The following is a 27,569-nucleotide window of genomic DNA, read 5'->3' as shown; positions in this document are numbered from 1 at the left end:
AAAGTATTTCCAGTATTACTGTAAAGTATTTTTATTGCTCTTTGCAACACATTCCTTCTGTACCTAAAAGTATTGCTATTTTTAAACTAGTACTGACCTGCAACTGAGTTCTTCTTGTTTCTAAAAAAAAAAAAAGTAACAAAGTTATATTTTTATACAAACATTGGACTTGGAGTTAGTCATTGGGTGTGTGCCTCATTTCTTGACTGTGTGCACAACAAATGCTTAACACAACTCTCTGTTAAGCCTAACCTCTCAACTACAGTACCACAAAAGAGAGTATGGTGTTTTCTACTTTAGCCTCTGTAAAGCCTCTGGGGATCCACTGCCCTCTGTGCACACTATATCTTACTTTGGTATAGTATATACAGAACCAGCTTCCTACAGTATGTTTCTAAAGAACTGATGTCTGTGACTGACCCCCACTTGGTGTTTCTGTGGTGCCTGGAGCAGGGCCACGACTCCAAGGGCTGCATGGATTGCAGAGCTTTGAATGCGAAAGTCGTCTGTGATCAGACCATGAAGCTTCTGGCCGCTTACCACGCGTCTCACAATCACTCCAGGTCCTGTTTGTGAGGGAGGTCACTAGACAGGGTCTTGGAGTTGCTCATCCCAGTCTTCGTTGGAATTTTCAGGTAAGTCTCACAAGGAGAAGTTGAAGCATTCTTAGTCTTCTCCATGATGGTGCCATTCATCGAACGAAGCACAGCAACAATGCAACAAGTCCAGGCCCTGCTCCCAGGTCGTCCCTTTTGAGTCGGCACCTGGCACTGGGTCTGCTCTGCCCTTCATTGAGTTCCGCAGAGTCTGAGTCACCCCCGCCAAACTTAGAGATCTGAATGAGACACGTAGTGATAGATTCCTTACCTTAGAATTACCCCCAGGTGTCAGACTGGATCCGGAAAGTTTTCGTCAGCAGTACCCCTGCGCGTCGGTAGGTGGAATTGTGCGCCTCTGCGTCAGTCGTTGGCGTCGTGGTCACCGACCTGACGACGCGGGCGCTACTTAGACGCCGCCCACGCGTGCTGACGTCAGTTCTTTCTTTTTCCATGCTAGTAAGCGCAGATCCGGGAAGAGCAGGAACCCCCAGTCAATTTTTGACTGACTTTTTGAGGCTTTTTGTCTCCATTTTTCATCGAGTCGTCGACTCCTGGTGCAGTTAGGATGCCCGGTTTTAAGTCCTGCGAGGACTGTCGCCGCATGATGTCAGTGACGGACCCGCACCTAGTTTTTTTCAGCCTGGGGCGCGACCACGACCCCAAGTCGTGCCCCGACTTCCGGGCCATGGCGCCGAAGTCTTTGCGGGAGCTGTCCCGAAAGCTGCTGGAGGCCCAGCAGTCGGCTCTGCGCCGTTCGAGGTCCAGGTCCCGTGGGAGGTTGGGAAACCGTGTGCAGAGTCATCGCCATCGATCTTCGGGATCGAAGTCTTCGCACTCTGGGTCAGGTAAGGCGAAGCACAAGAAGTCGAAGAAACGTCATCGTTCTCCAACTTCCCCTCGCCGGTCGCGCAACAAGGGTGCGGGTGGTGCCTCCCCCGCAGCCCCGGCGGAGCCTGTGGAATCGCCGCCGGCCTATCCGCCCTTCCCGGGTCCGTCGGCGACTCCGGCCCAAATACAGGAATTCCTGTCGGCCATGGCTCATCTCTTTGGGCCATCGGGTCCCGCTGGTGCGCCTTCGGGCCCCGCGGTCCCGACTGGGGGTCCTTGCCTTTCGCCGCTGGCAGCTCTGGCCCCGGCGCCGTTGCCGGCTCCAGCCCGAGCGCCGCGGGACCCCCCTGGATCCAGGCCTGGTTCCTGGTAGACACCGGTTGACCTTATACCACCTCCACCTCCACCGACCCCACTGGCACCACTTCCGACGTCGCCCTCGGGTCGACGTCGACCCCGATTTCAGACCCGAAGTGGGCCGGCGTCGATAGATGCCGTTCTCGACGTTGCTCGAGGAATTCTATCCCCATGTCCCTGCTCCTTATTTTAGGCCTGTTGTACAGCCTGAGGAGGAAGGGGAGGACTGGGAGTGGTCCTCGGACCCTCTTGCAGCTGATTGCGAGTATGAACAGAACTGGGCTGAGGAGTTGGGGGAAGCCAGTGGTCTGGATACCACACCAGACCTTGGCATGCTATCTCCTCTTACCAGGGCTACGGAGCACGGTGCTAGTTATGCTGTGGTGTTGCGTAGGGCAGCCGAGGCGCTACACCTCGTGCTCCCTACTGTGGTCGTCAGGACTAACCTCCTGACAGAAGTGCTTCAACCAGCAGCTACTTCTTGCGGAGCCGCTGCTTCCCTTCAATGAAGCACTTTCTGACGTACTTTTGGGCACCTGGTCCAGGCCCACCAATGGGGCTCCTGTGGATAGGGACGTGGCCCGACGCCATCGCCCGGCTCCGGGTGACCCCATTTTCCTCTCTCAACACCCCACCCCGAGAGCTTCTTTGTCCAAGCCTCTGCTTCCCCGACCGCCTTCCCTTCCGCACCTCCGGATAGAGAATCCGAGAAACTGAATCAGTTCTGAAAGAAGATTTTTTTCTTCGGCCAGTTCTGTGCTGCGGTCTCTGAACACTGCATGCCTCTTGGGCCGTTATTCCCACTCTCTGTGGGATAGGTGACGCAAGTGCTGCCTCAGTGTCCGGAGGAGGCCCGGACAGCTCTCTCCCAGGCTGTTCCAGAGTGGAGAGACAAAGCTAGGTTCATGATTGGTTGTGGCTTGGACACTGCCGACTCACTGGGCAGATCAATTGCAACAACGGTGGCGGTCAGACGCCACGCCTGGTTGAGGACAACTGGATATTCAGGGGATGTCCAAAGCACACTTATGGACATGCCTTTTGATGGCTGTCGCCTCTTCGGCGACAAAGCAGACAGTGCGTTGGAGCAGTTTAAGGACTCACGGGCTATGGCCAAGTCCTTGGGACTCTCTGCGGTCCGCCCTCCTCCGCCTTCTGCTTTTCACTCCTTTCGTGGCACCGGAAGGGGCGCCCCTTAGTGTTCGCAACAGAGCCACAGGCCTGCGCAGCAACAATCCCAGCGCGGCTGCGGACACGGGTTCAGCCGCGGCGGACCAAGGGGCCAGCATGCGGGTCAGTCCACCTCCACCCCAGCCACTACTGCCTCCAAACCTTCCTAGTCCGAACTTTCAGGCCCATCACATGCCAGTGGGCGGCAGGCTTCGCCATCACCTCCCCCACTGCCGCACCATCACATCGGACAGGTGGGTTTTAGAGATAGTCCGAAGGGGCTACTCCCTCCCCTTCGAGACTGCTCCTCCAGCTATGCCACCTCGGTACCACCGCATATCGGAGGATCGCTTGATGCTTCTTCAACAGAAAGTTGCGGCCCTCTTGGCCAAGGGGGCCATCGAGCGCGTTCCGATGCCAGAAGTAGGTCATTGTTGTTATTCCCACTACTTCCTGGTGCCAAAGAAGGACAAGGGCCTGCATCCTATCTTAGACCTCCGGAACGTCAATCACTTCCTCCGCAAAGAGAAGTTCAAGATGCTCACTTTGGCTCAGGTCTTGTCTGCTCTTGACCCACAAGACTGGATGGTAGCGCTGGACTTGCAGGATGCTTATTTCCACATCCCAGTCCTGCGGCCCACTGACGCTATCTGCGGTTCACTGTCGGCCACGAGCATTTTCAGTTCACCGTGCTCCCTTTTGGCCTTGCCATCGCCCCTCGGGTGTTCACAAAAGTGATGGCGGTGGTCGCAGCTCATCTGCGCAGATCAGGGGTTTCGATCTTCCCCTATATCGACAACTGGTTGTTGAAGGCGGGCTCTCCCCAGACAATCGTCTCCCACCTCCAGACTACGGCCGACCTCCTGCATTTGCTGGGATTCTCCATCAACGTTCCGAAGTCGCACCTGATTCCCTCTCAGAAGCTCCTCTTCATTGGAGCAGTTCTGGGCTCGGTGCAGTTTCGGGTCTATCCTCCCAAACAGCGAGTCCGGGATATTCGGGCTCTGAGTCCGATCTTTCAGCCCTTGTCCTGGGTTTCGGTCAGGGTGACCCTGAGGCTGCTGGGCCTCATGGCCTCGTGCATCCTGCTGATCGATCATGCCAGACGGCATATGCGGGCTCTGCAATGGGACCTGAAGTTCCAGTGGGTGCAACATCGGGGGAACCTGTCCGATCACGTCCAGATCTCGGAGGGCACTGCACAACAGTTGCAGTGGTGGCTCACAAACCGGCATTGGGTCGACGGCAGATCCCTCTTACCTTCCCCAACCGGAGTTTACAGTGGTGACGAACGCTTCCCTCCTGGGATGGGGCGGCCACATGGGAGAGGCGGAGATTAGAGGCCTCTGGTCTCTGGCAGAGTCCAAGCTCCATAGCAACCTTCTGGAGCTCGGGCGATCTGACTTGCACTGAAGGCATTCCTTCCCTCTGTCAAGGGGAGAGCAGTTCAGGTTTTCACAGACAACACCACCGCCATGTGGTACTGCAACAAGCAAGGCGGAGTGGGGTCGTGGACCCTCTGTCAGGAGGCTCTTCTCCTCTGTACATGGCTGGAACATCAGGGCGTTTTCCTGGTGGTTCAATACCTGGCAGGTTCTCTGAATGCCAGGGCGGACGAACTCAGCCGCAGGTGCATGATGGATTATGAATGGCGTCATCACTCGGAGGTGGTGGAAGGTCTCTTTCAGCAGTGGGGAGAGCATTGGTTAGATCTATTCGCCACCGAAGAGAATGCGCAATGTCATCAGTTCTGCGTGTTGGAACTTCCAAGGCGGCACTCGCTCGGCGACGCTTTTCATCGCAAGTGGAGTTGCGGTCTGTTGTATGCTTTTCTGCCTATACCACTTCTTCCCAGAGTGCTGAAGAAGATCAGGCGCGACCAGGCCCAAGTCATCCTTGTGGCCCCGGACTGGGCTCGAAGAGTATGGTATCCTGAGCTACTCAGTATGAGCATCGATCCCCGATCCGACTGCCTCTTCAGGAGGCTCTTCTGTCGCAGCAGCAGGCGACGGTCCTCCACCCGAACCTGTCCAGCCTCCACCTCTTTGCTTGGAGATTGAGCGGCGGCAGTTGATTCCTTTCGAATTGCCTCCTGAAGTTTGTGATGTCATTCTGGCAGCCAGGCGTCCCTCGACTAAAGTGGTTTATGCCTGCAGGTGGAACAAGTTTGTGGCTTGGTGCACAGCAAAGGCTGTGGATCCTCTTTCTGCCCCTTTTTCTGAGGTCCTTTTGTTCCTTCTTTCTTTGGCCCGGCAGGGCTCTGCTCTGGGCACTATCGAAGGTTATCTTTCTGCCATTATCGCCTTTCTCAGGCTCCCTGATCAGCCCTCTCTTTTCAAGTCCCTGGTTGTAAATACATTTCTCAAAGGCATTACAGACCTTTTCCCTCCTATTCCGTTTGTAATGCCTCAGTGGAACTTGAACCTGGTTCTCACATATTTAATGTGCCCTCCCTTTGAGCCTCTTTACTGTTAACTTTGAAGACTGCTTTCCTGGTTGCCATCACATCTGCTAGGAGAGTGAGTGAGCTCCAGGCTCTTTCTTGTAAACCTCCTTTTCTGTCGGTCCATCCGGACAAGGTTGTGCTCAGGCCCGTCCTTCCTTTTTGCCAAAAGTTGTTACTGCCTTTCACATTGGGCAGACCATTACCTTGCCCACCTTCTTTCCTCCTCCGCATCCTTCCAGAGAGGAAGAGGGGCTCCACCGCCTGTACCCAAAATGTGCGCTCTCATTTTATCTCAACCGCACACAACAGTACCCGGGTGGATGACCAACTCTTTGTTGGCTACGTTGGCACCAAGAAAGGTCGGGCGGTACACAAGAGGACTATCTCCCGCTGGGTCGTCTTGTGTATCAAAGCCTGTTACTCTTTGGCTAAAAAAGAGCCTCCGGTGAGGCTGCATGCTCATTCCACTAGAGCAAGTGCAGCCGCTACTGCATTGGGACGTGGTGTCCCCCTGCAAGACATCTGTCAGCCAGCCATGTGGGCCTCGCTGCACACGCTTACTAAGCATTATTGCCTGGACAGCCAAGCCCAGGGAGATGGCTTCTTTGGCCGTTCTGTTCTCCGGGACTTCCTGGTGTGTTCTTGGTTCGCAGACCCACCACCGGGGTTGGTATTGCTGGGGTATCTATTCTAAGGTAAGGAATCTATCACTATGTGTTTCTTTCAGATGAACAAGTTACTTACCTTCAGTAACGATATATCTGTAAGAAACATTAGCATTGATAGATTCCTTACCGCCCCACCCATCCTCCCCGTTCTGTGAACTGATTTCTAGGGTTAAGGTCATCCCTTTCATGGCCCCAGTTTCAATGCACCAGTGGTCAGTATCTTGCATGGCTCTGCGTTCCTGGCACGGAAAGTCGTGTACAGAACTGACGTCGGCGCGCGTGGGCGGCGTCTAAGTAGCTCCGGCGACATCATTTCAGCGATCACGACGCCAACAACGGACGTGGAGCCGCACGCCGCCACCTACCGACACGCAGGGCTACTGCTGACGAAAACTTTCCGGATCCAGTCTGATGCCTGGGGGTAATTCTAAGGTAAGGAATCTATCACTACTAATGTTTCTTACAGATATATTGTTACCGAAGGTAAGTAACTTGTTCTTTTATGAGGGAATGAGCATCGTTTTTAGATGGCATGACCTCTCTGGAGCACCTACGATCATCTCGCTTCTGGAGACCCAGCCTTCCTTGCCTAGCATCCCACCACTGAGAGCCCAATACTCCGGGCCTCAACCTCCAAGATCAATCCCAGTGTGTTTCCTACCACACTACCGGATAGGCAATCCAAGAGGCTGAATACCTTTGGAAAGAGGATTCCACCAGCCTTAAACTGCAGTCCGTGAACACCACATTATTTCCACACTGTGTGGGATATGGTGCTGCCTATAGTCTTAGAGAAGGCCCGGGCCATACTTCCCCAAGCTGGTACTGATGTGCGAGATGCGACAAAGCTCACAATAAGATGCGGATTGAACATGACCGCGGAGCCATTGCTTTCACAGTGGTGCTCCAACATCATGTCTGGTTGAGGACAACTGGCTTTTCCGGGGATGTTCAGGCTTCCCTCAGGGGACATGCCCTTCAACGGCGCTTGCCTTTTTGACAAGGTGGATTCTGCACTTGAGCGCTTTAAAGATAGAAGGGCCACCGTAAGGTAATTGGGGTTCACCACAGTCCTGCAACAGCCTCATTCTGCCCTCTGTGGCTGCGCTGGGGGTTATCAGCGCACGTCCTTTTCCCCCTGGCCACCACAGGCAGTAGGCATCCCAGTCCTTTTGTGGCCGCAGACGCTGTTCCCACAAGCTTTGTGGGAACCAGGGCAAGGGCTTGACCCAATCCGCTACCGCACCCCCGCAACCTCAAACCCTCTTTAATATGCTCTCATGCTGTCCTGGGCACCCAGTTGGTGGTAGGATTCTGCACCACTTGCCTAAATGGTGGGAGATCATTTCAGACAAATAAGTGCTTCAGATTGTCCAGCGGGGCTATGCCCTACCTTACCAACAGACCCGCCACCTTTACCACCATTCCCTGATTGGCTGACGGAGGACCACCTTTCGCTCTGGCAACAGGAAGTGCTGGCTCTTCTGACCAAAGGACTTCTCAAGACAGTGCTGCAACAGAAGTCGGTTCTGGTTGCAATTCCTACTACTTTCTTGTGGAGAAAAATGAAGGAGATTTCTTTCCTATCCTTCGCCCTCACTCTTACTTTAAAAAAAGGAAACATTTTGGCTCAGGTACTGTTTTCCCTGGATGGTAGCTCTGGATTTGCTGGACACCTACTTCCATATCCCTATCCTGCCAATCCATAGGCATTACCTCCATTCACGGTAGGCCAAGAGCATTATCAGTTTGCTGTGCTCCCGTTTGGCCTTACCAGGGCCCCTCAGGTGTTCACCAAGGTCATGATGGTGGATGCAGTACATCTAGTGAGGTCAGGGGTTCCAGTCTTTCACTACCTCAATGACTGGCCATTGAAGGCAGAATCACCCTAGTCAGTTTTCTCCCACCTCCAGAATGTGGCATACCTCCTGTATTTGCTATTGTTTACTATCAACGTGTCAGTCATACCTCAGACCCTCTCAAACACTTCGTTTCATCTGCGCTCTTCTGGATACAGTGTAGTTTCGGTCTTATCCCCTGGAACAGCGAGTCCATGATATTTTGGGTATGGTTCCGATGTTTCAGTTCCTGTTTTGGATTTCAGTGAGACGGATTCTGAGGGTGCTGGGTCTCATGGCCCCCTGCATCCTGCTGGTAAATCATGCCCATTGGCATATACAGACTCTATAGTGGGATCTGAAGTACAAGTTGCCACAGCATCAAGGTAATCTCTCAAAACTGGTCCAAATATCGAAGGGAAATGCAAAGAGCTGTTGTGGTGGGTCACAGATCGCGATTGGGTCAGTGGCAGACCCCTCTCCCTTCCCCTCCAGAGCTCACAGTAGTGACTGATGCGTCAGTTCTGGGTTGCGGTGACCATGTGGGAGAGGTGGAGATTAGAGGACTCTGATCTTAGTTCCACAGCAACCTGCTGGAAACAAGTGATTTACCTGGCAGTGAAAACCTTTCTTCCTTCCATCAAGGGAAGACTAGTTCAGGTGTTGACAGAAAACACCTCCACCATGTGGTATTGCAACAAGCAGAGCGGGGTGGGGTCATGAACCCTGTGTCAAAAAACCCTGCTTCTCTGGACATGTCTGGAACGTCATGGCATTTTCCCGGTGGTTCAACATCTGGATGCAGGAGCAAACTAACCCAGACATCAATGCCTTGCGGATCACTCCGTCCAGAGGTGGTTCAAGGTCTCTTCAGAGATTGAGGAGAACATTAGGTAGATCTATTCGCCACTGCCGAGAGAGTGCAGAGTCACCACTTATGTGCGCTGGAGTTTCCAAGGTGGTTCTTGCATGGAGACGTATTTCGTCTCAAGTGTTGCTCAAGGTTCCTGTATGCCTTTTAACTGATACCACTCCTACCCAGAGTTCCCAATAAGATAGGAACGACCGTGCCGAAGTCATCTTTATGGCTCCAGATTGGGCAATGAGAATCTGTCATCCCAAACACCTGAGCATGAGAATCTATCCTCCGATCAGGCTGCTTCCTCGGGAGAATCTCCTGTCACAGAAAAAGGGAAGGGTTCTGCACTCAAACCTGCATCTACATAAATGGAGATTGCGTGGCAACAGTTGAGAGTATTTGATCTCCCTATCCCTACCAATGTGTTTGATGTCATCCTGGCAGCCACAAAAATGATTTACGCCTGCCTGGGACATATTTGTGACTTGGTGTGCTGCTGAATCTGTTGATCTTCTGTCTGCACCCTTGTCTGAAGTCCTTTTGTTTTCCGCATCCCTTGCCTGGCAAGGTCTTAATGTTGGGCACCTTTAAAGGGTATCTTTCCGCCATTTCAGCCTTCCTGCAGTTACCAGATCAACCCACCCTTTTCATGTCACCTGTTGTGACTTGTTTCCAGAGAACTTTTCCCCCTAAACCTTTCATCCTACCCCAATGGGACCTGAATTTAGTTCTCACCTTCATAATGTGTTTGCCTTTTGAGCGTATGCACAGCTGCCCTCTTAGTCTGCTTACTATCAAAACAGTCTTTCTTGTGGCTATATAATCTGCTAGGAGGGTTAGTGAATTACAGGCTCTTTCTTTACACCCCTGTACCCAACATTGTTACTAGATAAGCTGGTCCTTAGGACCCATGCCTTTTCCTTGCCAAAGGTGATCACATCTTTTCACGTCGGGCAGAACATTAAACTGCCTACTTTTCTTCGCCCCACCTCATCCATCTGAGGAACAGGAGAGATCCCACCACCTGGATCCAAAAAGAGCATTTTTCATCGATCATACAAAAGACTTCTAGGTGGACGATCAACCCTTAGTTGGTTTTGCCGGTGTGAAGAAAGGAAATGCAGTCTACAAGGGAAATATCCCCCCTGACTGCTTGAGAGCTCATTCCACCAGAACTAAAGCTTCAATCACTGCGCTATCTTGGAGTCCTAGTTCAGGGCTTCTTTCAGGCAGGTACATGGGCATTGCTTCACACGTTTGCCAAACACTACTGCTTAGACAGAGCCGGTGATATGGGCCTTTTTCCTGTTCGGTCCTCCAACACTTTTTAGTGTAACAGTCTCCTCAGACGCACCTGTGGGAAGAGATTGCTTTGGTATCCATTCTAAAGTAATTAATCTCACGGCTAGAAGTCGCTATCAGATGGCTAAGTTACTTACTTTTGGTAAAACCTTAGCTAGTAGAGACTCTGTCTAGCTGCAGAGTCCTTACTGACCCTCCCTTATTACTCATATATTTCCACATCAAAGAAATCCTTTAGGACCTTACCTTGGCACACTGGTCATTGCACCTCAGTTTTTCTCTGTGCTTCTGGTGCCACCTCAGTCCTGTTATAGAGCCAGTAGTCACCGTCCAGGCAGCAAACCTCCCTGTCCCCTGCCCATTTATCAGCAACCTCCAAGTCACTTTTTACCCCTTAGCTGCACACAACCACTTGTGGCAGGTAGAAACAGTCATTTTCTTCATGGGTGGCAGGCAAGTGGGTTCTGCAGATAGTTCAACGGGGCTACCTCCTGCTATTCCTTTCCATCTCACTGCATCTTTCACCCACATCGGAGCAGCTTTCGCAGGAACAGTTGCCCATTTTGCTGCAGAAAGTTGAGGCTCTTTTGGTGAAAGGAGCCATGGATACATTCCTGGCCTCAGAAATCTGAACTGGATGCTATTCCTGTTATTTTCTATGGTCGAAAAAGGTCAAGGGTCTTCGTCCTATTTTAGATCTCAAACGTTTTCATTTCTTCCTGCTTATGCTGGCCCACGTTCTGTCTGCCCTTGATCCAGGAGACTGGACAGCAGCATTAGACCTACAGGATGCCTATTTACCTGTTCCCTTTCTGCAGGCCCACGGGTGCTATTAAGGTTCAAAGTGGGCCATGAGCATTTTCAGTTTGTTGTGCTCCCTATTGGCATCATCAGTGCTCCTCTGGTGTTCATAAAGGTGATGGCAGTGGCCATAGCATACTTTTGGACGTTTGAAATACCAGTCTGCCCGACGACTGCCTGTTGGAGGAGAGCTCACCACGGTCAGTCGTGGACCCTCCAGACGACAACAAACCTCCAGAAATAGGATTCACCAAAGTCACAACTCCCTCCTTCACAGAGGTCCCCTTTCATTGGAGCCATCCTCGATAAAGTGCATTATTGACCTTTCCGTTGGTAGGCCGATAATGCACTACGGTTATGTTTCAGCCTCGATCATGGGTCTCAGTGAGGGTGGCTCTGGGTCTTCTTGGACTATTGGTCTCTGGCATCTTGCTCATAGACCATGACAGGTGGCATATGCTGCCTCTGCAGTGGGATCTCAAGTCTCAGTGGGCCCAACACAAGTGGAACCTGTCATAGTCTGTCCAGGTTTCAAAGGAGACTGCAAAAGATCTGCAGTGGTGGATACTCAACCTCAATTGGCGGCAGAACCTCTCCCTACCCCACCCAGAGATGACTGTGATGACACTCATCACTGCTGGGTTGAGGTGGTCATATGGAAGAAGTCGAGATCAGCGAACCCGTGGTCTCCTGCGGATACCCATCTCCACAATAATCTGTTGGAGTTGTGGGCCATTCGCTTGACATTGAAGGCCGCCCTCACCTCCACTGGAGGAACGCTGGTGCTCATGTATAACACCACCATGTAGTACTACAACAAGCAGGGTGGGTTGGCCCTGTGTCAGGAGGCCCTACGTTTTTGGAAGTGGCCAGACCCCCATTGTATGGCTTTAGTGGTAAACCACCTCCTAGCATTTGAAAAAGGCCTGGGCAGACAAACTCACCTGCCAGTGCTTAGTGGATTGTGGATGGCAGTTGTACCCTGAGGTGGTACAGGGCATCTTCCAGCAGTGAGAAAAACCCTGGCTCCATCTTTTTGCACTGCAAACAAAGTACAATGTCAGCTCTTTGACGGAGATGCCTTTGTCTAGAGTGAAGCTTGCGACTCCTATATACCTTCCCGCCAACACCACTCCTGCTCCAAGTTCTTTAGAATAGCAAGCTCGATTTGGGCTCACGTCATCTTAGAGGCTTGGGCCAGGAGAGTGTGGTACCTGGAAATTCTATCAATGAGCATATGTCTCAACAGATTTGTGAATTGATGGGAGCACCCAACAAATTGACCCATTTGAAGTGAAATTGTCTGACTTTTGTTGTTTGTCTTGTCCCTTCCCCAGCAAGGACTTGCTCGGGGCACTGTTAAGGGTTACTTCTCCAACATTAGCTCTTTTATATATTCATAGGCTTAATCATAAGTGGGAATTGTACAGGGGATTCCCAGCTTGACGCCGGGGAATGATTGAGCATGTGAATATATAAAATATAGCAAAACCAAAGGGGATGATGGACGGAGTGTTGAACATTGCAAGCACTCAGCCCCAGTCAACTGATCTGGGTTTATTCCATCATCATTCTTTAGCTCACTCCACCACCCCAGTTCAGACATGGCCATATGCAAATCAGTCTGACCCTGTGTCTCATGGGAACAGTCCAGCCCGAACTGCCAAGCCATGTCTTCCCTGGACCGGAAACAAGCATCCTGGAACCGATTTCTGGCTAATCAGCCGTCATCAGCCAGGCTAGCTTGAATTCAGTGGCAAAGTGAGCAAGGGACCCACATCTGTGCATACCCTGCCAACATAGGGTGAACAAAGCAAAACCAAAGGGGATGATGGACAGAGTGTTGAACATTGCAAGCACTCACCCCCAGTCAACTGACCTGGGTTTAATCCATCATCATTCTTAACTCACTTCGCCACCCCAGTTCAGACATGGCCATATGCCAATCAGTCTGACCCTGTGCCTCATGGGAACAGTCCAGCCCAAAATGCCAAGCCATGTCTTCCCTGGACCGGAAACAAACATCCTGGAACCGATTCCCATGAGGCACAGGGTGAGACTGATTTGCATATGGCCATGTCTGAACTGGGGTGGTGGAGTAGCTAAAGAATGATGATGGATTAAACCCAGATCAGTTGACTGGGGGTGAGTGCTTGCAATGTTCATCACTCCGTCCATCATCCCCTTTGGTTTTGCCTTAATATATAAAATATACCTATGTTAGTTAACTAATTTCCGATCAGCCCTTTCGTCTTTTTTTTTTTTTTTTTTTTTTTTTTTTTGCTGTTGTCAGATCAGCCCTCTTTATTGAAATCACCTATTGTGATGATATTTCTGAAATCCTAGGATCTCATCCCTCTAGATGAATGGAGATTACCATAACATTTTGTACATGCTGCTATATCTGGGTAGCCTATTGAAGCATACAGTTTGAGTAACAGTGGTTACAAAAATGGACCCTGAGGGAAACACCATAGATTAGTTGCTCAAGGGTAGAAGTGTAAGTAGATAAGCTTCTAGTTAGGTTCTCTAACTAAGAGACTTTCAACTAGGAAAGTGCTAAATCCAGAGACACCAAGGACTATTTTCCTGGTTTCCATCTTGGATAAAGTCCTTGAAAAAAATATAAACAAACAGCTTACACAGTTTTTAGAAATGAATCGTATATTACATTCAAAGCAATTGGGCTTTTGCTCAGAACACTGAACCAGTGCAGCACTCTTGGAGGTCTCTGAATTTGTCAATATATGTTATGTTATTATGTTTATAAAGTGCTCGAATCACCCAGGGGCATCTCGGCGCTGCCTAGTAGACTAACAACTTTGACACAGAATAAAAACAAACCAGCAGAGGGACAAGAGAGGGCTCAAAACAAAAACGTTTTTAACTTTTTTTAAAAAAAAGTTCAAATCTAGGCGTTGCTCTCAATGCCAACGGAAGTTGGTTCCAATATTTTGGGCCTAGGTAAGAAAAAGATCTGCCTCCTGTCCGAGATAATCGGAAACGAGGAACCTGTAGTAAACCCTGAGAGCTAGATCTAAGATGTCTTACAGGGCAATATTTAAAGAGTTTTTGTTGTAGGTAGAGAGGGCAACCTTTGTTCAGAGCCGAATAGGTCAGACAGCAAATCTTGAAGAAAGCTCTCTTTTTCACCGTTAGCCAGTGAAGTTCTCTAAGTAATGGTCGAGAGGGGGTACCTGAAGGTTGATTTAAGATCATCCTTGCAGCTGTGTTCTGGACTACCTGCAGCTTAACTAGGTAAGTTTCACCTACCTCTGCCATTAGTGCGTTGCCATAATCCAACCGACTGGTGACTAGGGCTTGTACCAGAGTCCTGCGATGGTGGGTAGGCATGTAGGGCAGAATTTTTCTCAAGAGCCGAAGGTTATAATAGCAGGATGCGGAGGTAGCCATAATATGTTCTTTCATGGACAGAGCCTTGTCTATTTTTATACCCAGGTTATTAACTGAAACCTTAGGGGTAGGGGCCATGCCCGTCACTTGACCAAACATCGGTTGCTTTACCCAGAAGCATGATTTCTGATTTATCTGGATTTAGTTGTAGAAAATTTGCCGTCATCCAGTCGTATATTGTCATCAAACCATTTGCAAAACGGATTTTCTCCTCCTCTATGTTACCCCCAATAGTGAACAAGAGCTGCGTGTCATCCGCGTAGGAGATGACCTCGAAGCCCAATTGTTCAACTATCCTCGCCAAAGGAGACATGTACAGATTGAAGAGGGTTGGGCTCAAACAAGAACCTTGCGGAACACCCCTCTTCAAGGGCATCTTTGGCGAGGCGTAGGGGCCCAAGATGACTGTTTGGGATCTGTCCGCCAGGAAATGTTTGAGCCATTTCAAAGCCTTTCCTTTTATACCCCCCCCCCCCCCCCCAGAGACTAGTCTCTCCGCAAGCTTAGTGTGTGAGATGGTATCAAAAGCTGCAGAGAGATCTAGAAGGATCAGTATAACTGCACCCCCTGCATCAACTGTTCGTCTTAGCGAGTCAGTTACTGCCAGCACAGCTGTTTCTGTACTGAATCCTTTTCGAAAACCCGATTGAGAGGGATCAAGGATTCCATTTTGTTCAAGGTAGGAGCAGAGTTGTTTATTTACAGAACCTGCCAACATTTTGCCCAAAAGTGGCAAGAGGGAGATAGGGCGATAATTCGAGAGGACAGCTGGGTCCGCTGAGGGTTTTTTCAAGATGGGACGGACGGAGGCCTCTTTCCAGGCTGTTGGAATAATGCCTGTGATTAAGGAGGAGTTGAAAATGTCTCTAATGGCCGGGGCACAGCTGCTGGCCAAAAGGGCCATAATTTTCGGAGGACATATATCCTTGGGCGAGCCTGATTTTGCCTTAGACAGGCTCTTTATAATCTCCTCAGTGGTAATTAATTCAAAGTGCTCCAGAGATTCCTTGCCCCTTGGAGCTTCAACATTCGATTCAGACAGCGAATCTGAAGCCAATAACTTTTCTGGAGGAAAGTTATTGTAAATTGTCGAGATCTTATCCTTAAAAAACAGTGCCAGAGAGTTACACAGGTCCTGAGATTCAGTGGGTGGTTGGGCACAGGCTCTGGGAGAAGAAATTCTTTTAACTATGGAGAATAAGACTTTAGAAGAGTTGCTGGCTTGTTCTATCTGATTGATAGTGAAGGAGCGTCTAGCTATTTTCAGATTTGTGTGATAAGTGGCCAAAGCTTGTCTAAACAAAAGTTTAGATTCGTGTTCCTTATTCCCTCTCCAATTTCTCTCAAGATGGAGAGGTGTGGCTCACTGGTTAGAGGCGGCAGATCCGTAAGCAGAGAATCGGCCAGGGACCAGGGTTCAATTCCCGACGCGGCAGGGTCGTGGACCAGGGTCAAAATGGACTCGATAATTCTCGCCTCGGTACCTACTCTAACCAGGAACTCACTCGGCAACTCTGGGCATTAGCTTGCCTCATCTCCACAACAGCCCCCCACATTCGCTGGGGATGCCTGGTTTCACCTTGGAGATACCCTGAAGGGACCATCTCACAGGGATAGCCAGGACGGGTTCCCCAGCGGTCTACAGCGCCAGGACGCCTCAGGGCAGCAGTGCGCTTTACAAGACACATACATTTACATTTACAAGACGCCTGCAGTTTGTCCCTCTTAAGATCCTCAGTATACCAAGGACTAGAATTACGTCTTCTCACTGCATTCTGTTTGGTTGGTATAATAGCATCGAACACAGTAAGAAGGGCCATATTGAAGGCTTCTAGATAATGGTAATTAAGGGGTCGTCATGGATTTGTTGGCGGCTTTCGACACCTTGTCGCATAGTATCTTGCTGGAATGTTTAAAGGCTATCAGCGTGAAGGACAGGGCCACCTTATGGATACAATATTTTCTGTCAGAGTACAGGCAGTACACATCTCCCTATTTATTTCGGCTTCAAAGAATTAAGACCGTTTTCCTCAGGGTTCAGCATTAAATCCCACGTATTTTAATATTTGCATGACAAGACTGTCCAAGGTGGTTGAGCCATGGTACTTTAATATAATATCCTATGCCAACGTCGCCTAGCTCTTGCTTTGTTTTCAGCAAGTGGATGTTAAAGTGGTGGACTGCCTCCAGGACTGTTATGCCCCAATAGAAAATTGGATGTGATTGAGCTATCTTAAACTCAATTCCAATAAATCAGAAGTCCTAGTATTTGGTAATTCTTCTCCATTTGACCTTTTGAGCCTATTGCCTAAAGTCCTTGGAGACTCCCCCTGACGTCCGCTGCTACGGTAGTAAGAAATCTGGGGTTAATATATGACACAGACCTCTCTTTTAAGCCTCACATCTGGGAGATTACTGGAATATGGTTTGGTTTTAAGTCTTTGCAAAAGACTTCAACATTTTTAACTGTTAACACCTGTGAGTTGTTTGTTCAAGCTTTGGTGACTTCCAAACTGGATTATTCCAACTCCTTTTTTATACAAACTACAGGTAGTGCAAAATCAGCTGTCCGCATTATCCTAAAATGCCCAGAAAGACGGTCAATTCGATCCCAGCAGCTTCATTGGCTACCCATGAACAAGAGAGCCATGTTTTATTTTTTATTTATTTTTTAATTCTTTTTGTGAAACAAACGCTTAGTGCACCGTTACAGTTAGTTAGTGCAGAGACAGAGGTACAATACATTGGCTGTGATGGGAGAAAATCAATACAATAGTAGGCCAGACCAATACAGTAGTAGGCCATAGGTCTTTGGCAATATTGACCCCCAGGGTCAACCCCCTGCATTTCAAGGTTTCAATCCCCTGGTCACATCAGTACATTCCCACTTATTTTTCAATTAGTTTCTGTATTCCACCCACGGGACCAAACTTCTCCCATTTTTTGGGGCATCCCCTACTCTGATAAACTACTTTCCCCGCCTGCTGGCAGCAGTCCATATTGCACTTCAACTCCCTGACCCTTGGGGAATCAGCAGCACCTCATGCCCCCTGCAGTGTTCCTCTTTGCCACTTCAGAGGCAATTATAAGCCATATTTTCATGTTCCTGGGCCATGTCTCCTCCTTCATCACTTCCAGTATGTGCCATCTCGCCTCCATCGGGACTTGGAGACCCGTGGCATCCACCATGGACCAAGTCACCCCCGCCCAATAGTGCTGAATTTTGGGACAAGCCCAGAGAATATGAAAGAAGGAGTCCACCTCCCTGCAGCCCCTAGCGCACCTGTCCGAGACCCCACCTCCCAAAGAGATGTTGAAGTGTTCTAGGGGCATATGACGTGCAGAATCCGGAGTTGGATCAATCTAAAGCTTATGGCAATCTCCCTGGGGCTTTGCAATGCCTCCGCCCAATCATCATCCTCCAGGAGCCCCACGTCTGCTTCCCACACCTCCTTCAAGGGGTCCAGGGAATTGTTCATAAGCTTCCCATATGTGAAAGAGACCGACTTATTCACCATTGGGTCGAGTAGCAATTGGTCCTCCAGTGAGAAGTATTCGGGCAACTGCTCTCCCTCTGCTATATGACATTGCGGCGCATGTCTCAACTGCAGGTAGCGAAATAGCTCGCCATCGGCCAGTTAATATTCCGTGTGTAGGCCCTCAAATTTAATCATAATCCTGTTCCACCAGACATCGCTGAGGCGGTCTATTCCTACGAGGCCCCACATCCAAAAGAGCCCCACCTCCCTCAACAAGTCGCAATCCCAGAGCGTGTCTGCGCCGTCAGTTTACCCTCCCACTTCAGTAATCTCGTGGCCTCTCGCCATGCTCGCACCACCGTCTGAGTGTGTACATGAAGTTGTTTCTCACGGCCCTTTCCATAGAGCGCTGCTGGATAGCGCCCCTCTCCCAAAGCATGTCGGTCCATCCGATAAGTTGGTTTGGCGCTAGGTGCAAATACTCACTCATTTATGTTTATGACCTAGGACTCCAGGTAATAACACCTGAGATCCGGAACCACCAGTCCTTCCTCATAGTCTCCGCGGTACAGCTTGCGCAATGCTACACGCGTGCTATCTCCATCCCAGAGCAGGCTGCGCAGTTCACCATCAATCACCCAGAAGAACTCACTCAGAATTTTGTAGGGAGTATTCTGTAGCACATATAACAGACGCAGGAGGGCCATCTTCTTGAATAGGATGGCCCGACCAATCAAAGATATTGGAAGCCGCCTCCAGTGAGCCACATCACCCCGCAACCTCTCCAGTTGAGGGAGTAGGTTAAGGGTCACAAATTTCCCTCTGACCTGTTTATGTGGGTACTTAAGTATTTGAATTCCTCTCTCACCACCACTGCTGCATAGGCAGACGTTGGGGGGGTGAGGGTCCTCACTGGCCAGTCGAAAACAAGGCACTTATCCCAATTTATCTGATAGCCCGAGTAGCTACCGAACAGCTGGAATATGTGAATGAGTCTGCGGATCGTCTGACCGAGTTTATGTGCATACAGTTGAAAATCGTCGGTGTAGAGAGAAATACGCTCTTCCCATCCGCCCTCCCCCATGATGCCATGGACGAGCAGATCCTGACATACCCATGTTGCGAGTGATTTATGCGCCAGCACGAAAATCATAGTGGACACGGGGCAGCCCTGGCGCATACTAGACAAGATAGCAAACTGATACAGCCACACAATGCTGTTGAATGCCATACGGGCATCCAGCGAAATTACAGCCACCGCTTCAGCTTGTCGAGTCTCCGTCATCTGCATGACTCTGTATAGGTGTCAGAGGTTTAGCCGAGTGCTCCTGTGTGGCATAAATCCCGTTTGGTCAGGGTGTATTACTGTGGAAACAATCAAGTGCAATCTGTTTGCCAACACCCTTGCCAGGACCTTAGCCTCGAAGTTCATTAAAGAGATGGGCCTATATGAGCTGCACAGCTCCGGAGATCTATCTTTCTTTAGGATCACAAATATGGTGGCCAGTCAAGTCCTCTGGCAGCTGCCCTTCAGCCCTCGCAGTTTCAAACATGTTTAACATCGGCTGAGCCACTTTGTCTGTCAAGCACTTGTATAGTTCTGCTGGCAGTATGTTTGGGCGTTCCGCCTTCGCAGACTATATATCCTGAAAGCACCTTCCATCTCCTCAACTGTCAGGTCCCTGTCAAGTTCCTCCCTGTCTTCCGCTGATAGCTCCTGCAGGGATATATCCCTGAGCAGTTTGGCACTGTCATCTACCATTCTGTCAGAGACAGACTCTTATAGTGCTTCATAATAAGCGGCAACGGCATCAGCAAAGTCCGCCCCGGATGTACATGGAGGTCGGTTGGACACTCGCAATTCCAAAACCCAGTTTCATTCTCTGTCCCTCCTCTCTAACCATGCGATTAGTTTGTTTGCCTTGTCGCCCAGGTCATATAATCGTCTCTGCAAGGCATTCGCGTGTGTGCGGGCTGTGTTCTCCTCCAGATCTCTTAGCTTCCTCTGAGACGTAGCCAATAACCCGGGGTAGAGTCAAGATCTCCCTCATGCCCCAGCTGAGCCTCGATAGATGTAATTTCTTGTTCCAGCCCCTCACACCAGAAGCGCCGCTCCTTCCTCCCTCCCCCTATAATTGCGCAGGCGTATCTCCTAACCACCACTTTATAAGCCTCCCCAGGGTACAATGTGAGTCGATGGTTCCTAAATTCTCAAGACAGTATTGTTCCGTTATTTCCCTCAGCTTACCTTTAAACTCTCGGTCCCTACGGTGCCAGGGATCTATGCGAGGAGGGAGGGTGCGAACCCGCACTGGGCCCCGGAGCAGCACCTCCACTGGATAATGGTCTGATATACCTCAAGTTCTGTGACGCGCCTTGCGGAACTGCCCCACAGTCATGTACTGCGTGAAAATATAGTCTAGAATTGATGCACTGCCATGTTATGCCAGGAGATGTGTGTACTGCCTCGCTGTAGGATTATGCTCCTGCCACAGGTCGACTAGCCACATCACCTCCGCGACGCCTGTAGTGGTACCAGACCGACACCCGAATTGAGGCCGACACCCTATCAAGGTCCGGGGACATCGTGGCATTCATATCCCCTCCCAGTATTAAGATGCCAGTGGGCATACCAAGTGGTAGATTACTGAGCTCAGGAATAGTATCTGCATGTATCCATGGTGGTATATATGGAGCAGATATTGAGAGCACGACTCTCCCAGGTTAGGGCCAACGCCACATATCTGCCCCGGAGGTCCTGCCAGATGAGACCCAGTAGGAAGGGGACTGAGTTCTTAGCGAGGATTGACATGCCTTTTGAGCCGGACGTGAACCAAGTGTGATTACCCCGCATATGGGTCTCCTGCAGAAGGACTAGGTCAGGGGATTGTCTACACAGGTACTGCAATACCATGGTGCGCTTGATTTTGTCACCTAGGCCATTGACGTTCCACGTCAGGACCTTTAGAAGGTTCACAGACTGTGATGCCATGTCTTAACTAAAATAACATGCGATCCACCCTTCCGCATGGTCTCCTCCCCCTCTGTGTCTGTATGTTATGTACCTCGTAAACTGGTGTCACTAAACTGGTTTAAAAAACACATGAATCATGCACAAATTAGAACTGTGTAAAGGTTCTTGCGCATTAAGGTATGCTCCTTGAGTCGGATCTGTTTTATTGAGAGTTTATCAAGTATCATTAATATTAACTTCATGTGCTAGATTGTACCTGCTTGATGCATTGGCATGGCTGCTACACATATCGTAACAAAGCTTCTCTCGTAGAAGATTGCTGCTACACATATCGTAACAAAGCTTCTCTCGTAGAGGATTTCCATTTATAGTCATAAGCACTGAATAGTCCCGCCCACGTGATGGTACCTTGGAGCACTTCAATATATCTTCTTTTGCCATTCTTGAAAGAAGGCCTGCAAAGACACTTAAGAAAAAGACAGATTAAGCAGCCTATATGCCTAGGCTACAATGGCCGAATTCTTTATTATGAAGTCCAAAAAAATAAAGGCCAGTACAACATATTTATGTACAATTTTAAGATATTTTTGCAAACAGCATAAGTCTCCCTCACAAACCCTTTTTGTGATAGAGATGAAGGAGAGCAGGACAGAGTAGCCTCATAGGCTGTGATTATCTGGCTAAAAAGGAAACTGCGCATTTAAGAACCCAGAGACCACCAGTATCCCATCGCGCTCAGCAGTTGGCAGTTGCTTCAGTTATCTTTTCCAGTTCCTACTGACTGGATCCTGGAGCACTGAGCTCAGTCTTTTTAGGCTCTTTCTCTTTAAAAAAACATTGTTTTTTATTTCAATAACTTTATTCAATGTGTTTTCTCTCCCTTGCAGTTTCTGCCTTTTTCTGACAGAAAATTGTGTTCTTTTGTCAAATAAAATGCTCTTTTTTTACTTGATCAAATGACCTTCCTGGGGGAGGGGAGCAAGACTCTGCCTTCTAGGCAGCATTTCCCTGAAGATTTTCAGCACACAAAACGTTTTCTAGCATACTCTGGAGAAAAACAAACATCGTCTGAAGGTAGGACTTCAGAGTGAGGAAAGGGTCAGTCCTCTGCCAGGGCACTGCCATTTACCTTTGAAGAGTGAGGAGAGGGTCAGCCATTTACCTCTAAAGGACGTGCAAGATCCAAACTGAGGCTCTCAGCCCAAATACAACATATTTTTCAGTCAACGTTGAGAGGATCGATAGTGACGTCAAGAGCATTGACATCAGCGTCATTCCCATCGATGTCATGCCCATCGATTTCAAGGGCTTTGACGTCAAGAGCTTCAACATTATGACTCAAGGACGGATTTGACGTCGAGGAATAGGTCAACTTCGAGGTGAAACAGGAGGTCCATGTTGAAAAGTATATCGACGTCGAGACATATCAACCTCGAGGCATTGTTACAGGAGCTCAACGTCGAGGAGCATGTCGCCATGTGGCACAGACAAAGCCTGATGTCAAGGGCATTAGAAACACTGTACGTCCGCCTCCTTTTCCTCTACCATCTGCTCTCAGCGCCAATACTAGCTGGACCTGCTCCCCCGCCCCCAAAAGCGCCATTGTTTGTGCCATCGCATCTTACAGGCGTTTTCACCTCCCAAGACATGTATCTCGATCAAAGTCAGATCACGCACATGATCTAGGCGTCGATCAAGATACACTTCCTCCAGATCTCCATAGAGATATATGCCGACTCTGTCGGATTCTCCACTGTCTCTTTTTTCTTAGGTGCACAGCATTGCAATTGTCGGTCCTGTTGTCTTCGGCTTCAGTAATATTTTGGCGCTCTTCTCCTTCCAGATGGTTCTGGAAAGAGGTGCTGCAACGCTTAACATACTATGGTCAGCGTTGTGACCACTAGGTCCTTTAGCTACGGTCCTCTTAAGCCAGCACAGGAATTGTTACATTCCGGCCTCTGCTATATCTGTTTATCGTCGAGCGGGATTCTCTTGTCCTCCGCTTCAAATTTTCGGTCTCAAGTATTGTATTGACCATCATGCCAGGTATGAAACCGCACTCTAGTAATCTATTGGGAAGTTGGCGGATGATCTTCCCAGGGTCCATTGGGAAGTCTTGCTACAAATAGTCAATACGGGCTTCATGGTGCTTAATAAGGTCATCAGTGCTGCAACTGATTCTTCTTTGTTCCCGGCAGAGGCATAGTATTCCAAAGACATTCTTGGCTCCTAATTCAGAGTCTCGGCGGACGATACCTGATATTTCAGATTTTTCCCTCTTCGGCAACAATATGCCATGCATAGAATATATAAATGGAGATTTATACGGTACTCTGCCTGGAAATGCCCAAGGAACAAAAACATAACTTCTGGCCCTACCAGTGCCAGTTTTATCCTCAGAGGGTTCATTTCTCTCTTTAGTATCAAGTGGGGGTAAACAAACAATAGGCATTGAGCCATTAACGTTTTGTTCTCTCTCTTCCGTTACTATCTCCAGTAGAAGGTAGCATCTCTCAATTTGTCAACCAGAAGCCAGCTGCAAAAGCATATGCTTGAGGTTTCTCCTAAAATTCGGCGAGACCATTATCAGTACCAATTACTTCCATTTGGCCTGAAGACAGCAATCAAGACATTCTCCAAGTGCTTGGCAATAGCTGCTGCCCATCTCCGGAGACATAAAATATTTGTGTACCCATACCTAAATATTTGTGTAACCATACCTAGACGATTGACTGATCAAAGGGTCCACCTAAAAAAGCTCAGCTTGATTACAACTGGACTTGTAATCTCATCCAAAGGTTGGGCCTTCAAGTCAACCACATCAAGTCAACACCTGTCCTGTTCCAATCCCTTAACTATCTGGGTGCCTCCATTGACACAATACAGGCATGAGTGTGTCCTACGAAGGAGAGACGGTTATAGATCCTTGGGAACTGTCAGGTTCCTTTGAAAGCCTCTCATCCAACGGTGAGAACAGTATCCTCTCTCCTCTGCTCAATAGCCTCCTGCATCTTTCTCACTCTGAATGCTTGTCTTTACAGGCACCCTCTACAAGAATGTCTAGTGGGTCCAACTGGCAAGCAGTTAAGATAGGATATAACTGTCCCCTCATGCTAAGCTTTCCCTCAAATGGTAGTGCTCTCCAACCTACCTACTTAGAGGTACGCCATTTCATCAGGAAATCCCTCCTCAAACCATAGTCACGGATACCTTACTACTGGGATGGGAAGCCCATATGAATCACGTTAAAATTCAAGGCAAGTAGGCAGAGAGGGAATCGACATACTTCCTCGAGGTGCGCTACTCCATTTGGCACAATCTGTCTCACAATTCTCTGCTATAAAGGTTCATTTGGCAGCTCATATTGCGTACAGAAAAGGTCCTCAAAATGTATTTTTTCAGAATTCCCGTTGTCAAGGACTTTCTAAAGGGTTTGAAGAAGGTTTACCCTTCCATTATGCACCCTTCCGCTCTGGGGGAATTTACTTTAGTCCTTTTACACCTTATGCAGGACCCTTAATGGCCCATACTCAAGGCATCTCTCTAACATCTATCTTGGAAAATGACTTTACTTGTGGCAATCACATCTGCCCGCGGGTTAGTGAGATCCAAGCTCTATGCTCTCATGAACCATACAGTGTATTTCACTCTAGAAAAGTGGTTCTCAGAACTCACCTAGAATTCCTCCCTAAGGTTATTTCAAACTTCTATGTCCACTAGACTATCTCATTACCCACATTCTTTCAGAATCCCTCTACTCGGGTGGAAAGAACTCTTCATTCCCTGGATGTGAGGAGAATTTTGCAATTTTATGTGGACAAAACACGTGATATCCGCAGATTGAACCAATTCTTTTTCAATTACGGTCTGGTCCGTACAGGTTAAGCCTTCTCCAAGCAATCCATTTCCCTTTCAATTGTTTTTTGTATACTATTGTGCTATCAAAAAGCTAACCAAAAACACACTTGCCTTACCCTAAAGGACACTTCACTAGGGCTGAGTCTGCTACTGCTGCTTTATGGCTGAACATACCAATTCCAGAAATTTGTAAAGCAGACTCTTGGAAATCGGTTCATACATTCACAAAGCATTACTGCCTAGGCTCTGATGCTAGAGCAGATGCTCAAGTAGGGCAGGCTTCCCTCAAAAATGTATTTGCTAGAACATCTTGGTTCATACTCTGTCCCATCCACCATTCTCAGTGGGGCTGGGCTTGTTATTCTATTCAGTACTTATGACTATAAATGGAAATCCCTATGAGAGAAGGAATAGTTTCTTACCTGCAACTGCAGTTCTCTCTTACGGGTATTTCCATTCTAGTCAGAAGCAACCCTCCCTCCTCACCGGTGGAATGGACAGAGGGATTTATGCAATATACATATTCTCTAACATCGCCTAAAAAAAAAACTGAAGCAGCTGCCACCTGCTGAGCATGATGGGATTCTGGTGGTCTCTGGGTTCTTAAAGGTGCAGTTTCTGTTTTTTAGGCATATGAGGCTACTCTGCCCTGCTCTCCTTCATCTTTATCATAAAAAGGGTTTGTGAGGGAGATTCATGCTGTTTGCAAAAATAGTTCACAAATACGTTGTGCTGGCCTTTTAAAAAAAAAAAACAAATTATTTACTCTTCTTAATGGAGAATTTGGCTTTTGCAGCCTAGGCATATAGGCTGCATAATCTGTCTCTTTCTCAAGTGTCTTTGCAGGCCTTCCTCAAGAAAGGCAAAAGTATGCACTCAAGAAAATATATTGAAGTGCTCCAGGGTCCCTGTACGTGGGCGGGACTATTCAGTGTTTGACTATAATGGAAATACCCCTACAAGAGAATTGGAGCTACAGGTAAGAAGCTGTTCCATCATCTGTCTCTTTTACACTTGAAGTGCCTCAGAGAACAGCAAGGAGGGAGAAAGCTGGTGATTGCCTCATGTTAACTTTCAGCTGTTGACGTTCGCAAAGTGTCAGAAATAAAAAAAAAAAAATGCCTGGATGATTCTGGGATTGTATACTGTAGGCCATTCATTTTTCCCCAAACAGTGTAGGGTGTAATTTAAGGATAGCACAGTAGTAAGTCTGTAACAAAACTGTTTCATATATTAAGACAGTTTGCTTGAATCCATCCTGCATATTTCAGTACAGATTTGTAACCATCTCAGCTCATGGAAATGGTAGGGTTACTGCAGCATTTCTGCATTGTTGTTTTTTCCTGTTATTTTATTTTATTGAACGTAACACACATTATTTTTCCTTCTGTTTCCTTTAGGGGAAACCATGAGCCAGAAAAGTCAGCATTGAACAGTATAGCAGACAATACAGTGGCAATGGAGGTGACGTAGTTTCCACCGGAATGGGACTAAATACTTGGGAACTTTTTAGGTGCTATGCATCTGTAGCATTATGAATGCACGAGATGATGGAATGCAGCACATTGCATTTCTGTGGCAGCTGTTGGGACTTGACAGCAATGCAATTTCTCTTGCTTTGATTTTTTTTCTTTTCATACTGTTAATAGGAAAAAATCAACCTCTGTAATTTTGGACACAGCAATTATTTGTACAATACTTCATATTTGTCATGCCCTTATGTATATATGTTACTTGAATACAGAAGTGCTCATTTGTGATGCTTTGCACTTGGGGTTATTGGAGGGTGGTGGAGGAAAAGAAATCACAGCAATGGTATGTGAGATGTAAGATTGTATCGAGTTGAAGTGTGTCATCACATCATGTGCATGATGCGGAACCTGCTGTTTTATCTATTTATTGTGCCGTGTTTACAGTTTTTTGTACACTGTACCTTCATTGGTTCCTGTACTCAAGTAAGTGTGTGAGGTAGCTGTGGACTCCTTGGTATTTTGTAAATGATATAACATGACTAGGTTCCCTCAGGGTCCTTTAGTTTTTGATGTATCATGTGGAAAAATGGTGACATACATAACAGAGAACCTAAAGGCATCAATTTGTGTGTTAAAAATGTACTATTTAAATGGGTATATTCCTGTTCTACTATTTCAAGTTAAAAGGTAAAAATGAAGTTTCTAGAATATTTCTGTCCCCTTTCATCCACACACAATAAGGGTGGTTTGTTGTACTCCGAGCACTATGGATATATTGCTGCTTTACAAAAGAATCCTTTCTAGATCGATTTCCTGCTACACCAAAAAGTGTTAAATCAAGTATGCAAATGGAGTCCATACAACTGGAGTTTTCTTATGTTGTCGTGCTCTTTTTTTAAACACTTTAAAATGTCTTTTTATTGTATTATTGTTGTTACAAAGACATCATTATTTACTTGTTTATAAGAAAATGGATATAAGGGAGAAGAATGCAGTAAATGCTGTACATGTATCGTCATTCCACTTTCTAAAAACAGCCAGCTTGTTTCCCTTTTAAGATTCTATAGAAGGCTGCCAGGCCAGAACCATAACTATCGGGTGCCTTCCTTTGGAAATATTTTGCCTCTCTTCTGTGAAGAGAATGGTACTCAACAGACTACTATTAGTGCTTTGTCAGTACCGAAGTCTGAATGCCCAGTCCAATGGCATACATTATACTTAAAGTTTTTAATCTTACCTGGAAAATATTGTGACTTTGTTCTCACAAAATAAAACCAGGGCATTACATGTTGACAAACAAATGTGTGACCGTGTTCCTTTTTGTCTAAATTGCTTTCATTTCAGTATTAGTGTCAAGTCAATATGTTTTAGTGATTTTTAGTGATTTACATAATATTCAATTCAATAAAAACTTTATTCGGGACCATTCTACCATCAATTAAAGTATACATTAATCTGAAAGAAGCACGTGGTGATAGATTCCTTACCTTAGAATTACCCCCAG

The 27,569-nt window shown here is 47.9% G+C and overlaps 1 protein-coding gene across 2 annotated transcripts in view; it reads left to right on the top strand.

The window, feature by feature from the left end:
- EPC1 (enhancer of polycomb 1) overlaps positions 1-27,366 on the top strand; it is a 1,219,015-nt gene extending 1,191,649 nt beyond the window's left edge. For both annotated transcript variants that reach the window (XM_085631852.1, XM_085631851.1), the window contains exon 14: positions 25,994-27,366. In XM_085631852.1, coding sequence (XP_085487978.1) covers positions 25,994-26,066 — 73 coding nt within the window. In that variant the 3' untranslated portion in view covers positions 26,067-27,366. The remainder of the gene's footprint in view (positions 1-25,993) is intronic.
- The last annotated feature ends 203 nt before the right edge of the window (positions 27,367-27,569 follow it).

The sequence above is a fragment of the Triturus cristatus genome, chromosome 10, assembly GCF_964204655.1.
Source record: "Triturus cristatus chromosome 10, aTriCri1.1, whole genome shotgun sequence".
Classification (NCBI taxonomy): Eukaryota; Metazoa; Chordata; class Amphibia; order Caudata; family Salamandridae; genus Triturus; species Triturus cristatus.
This window is presented reverse-complemented; position numbering and strand designations above follow the sequence as displayed.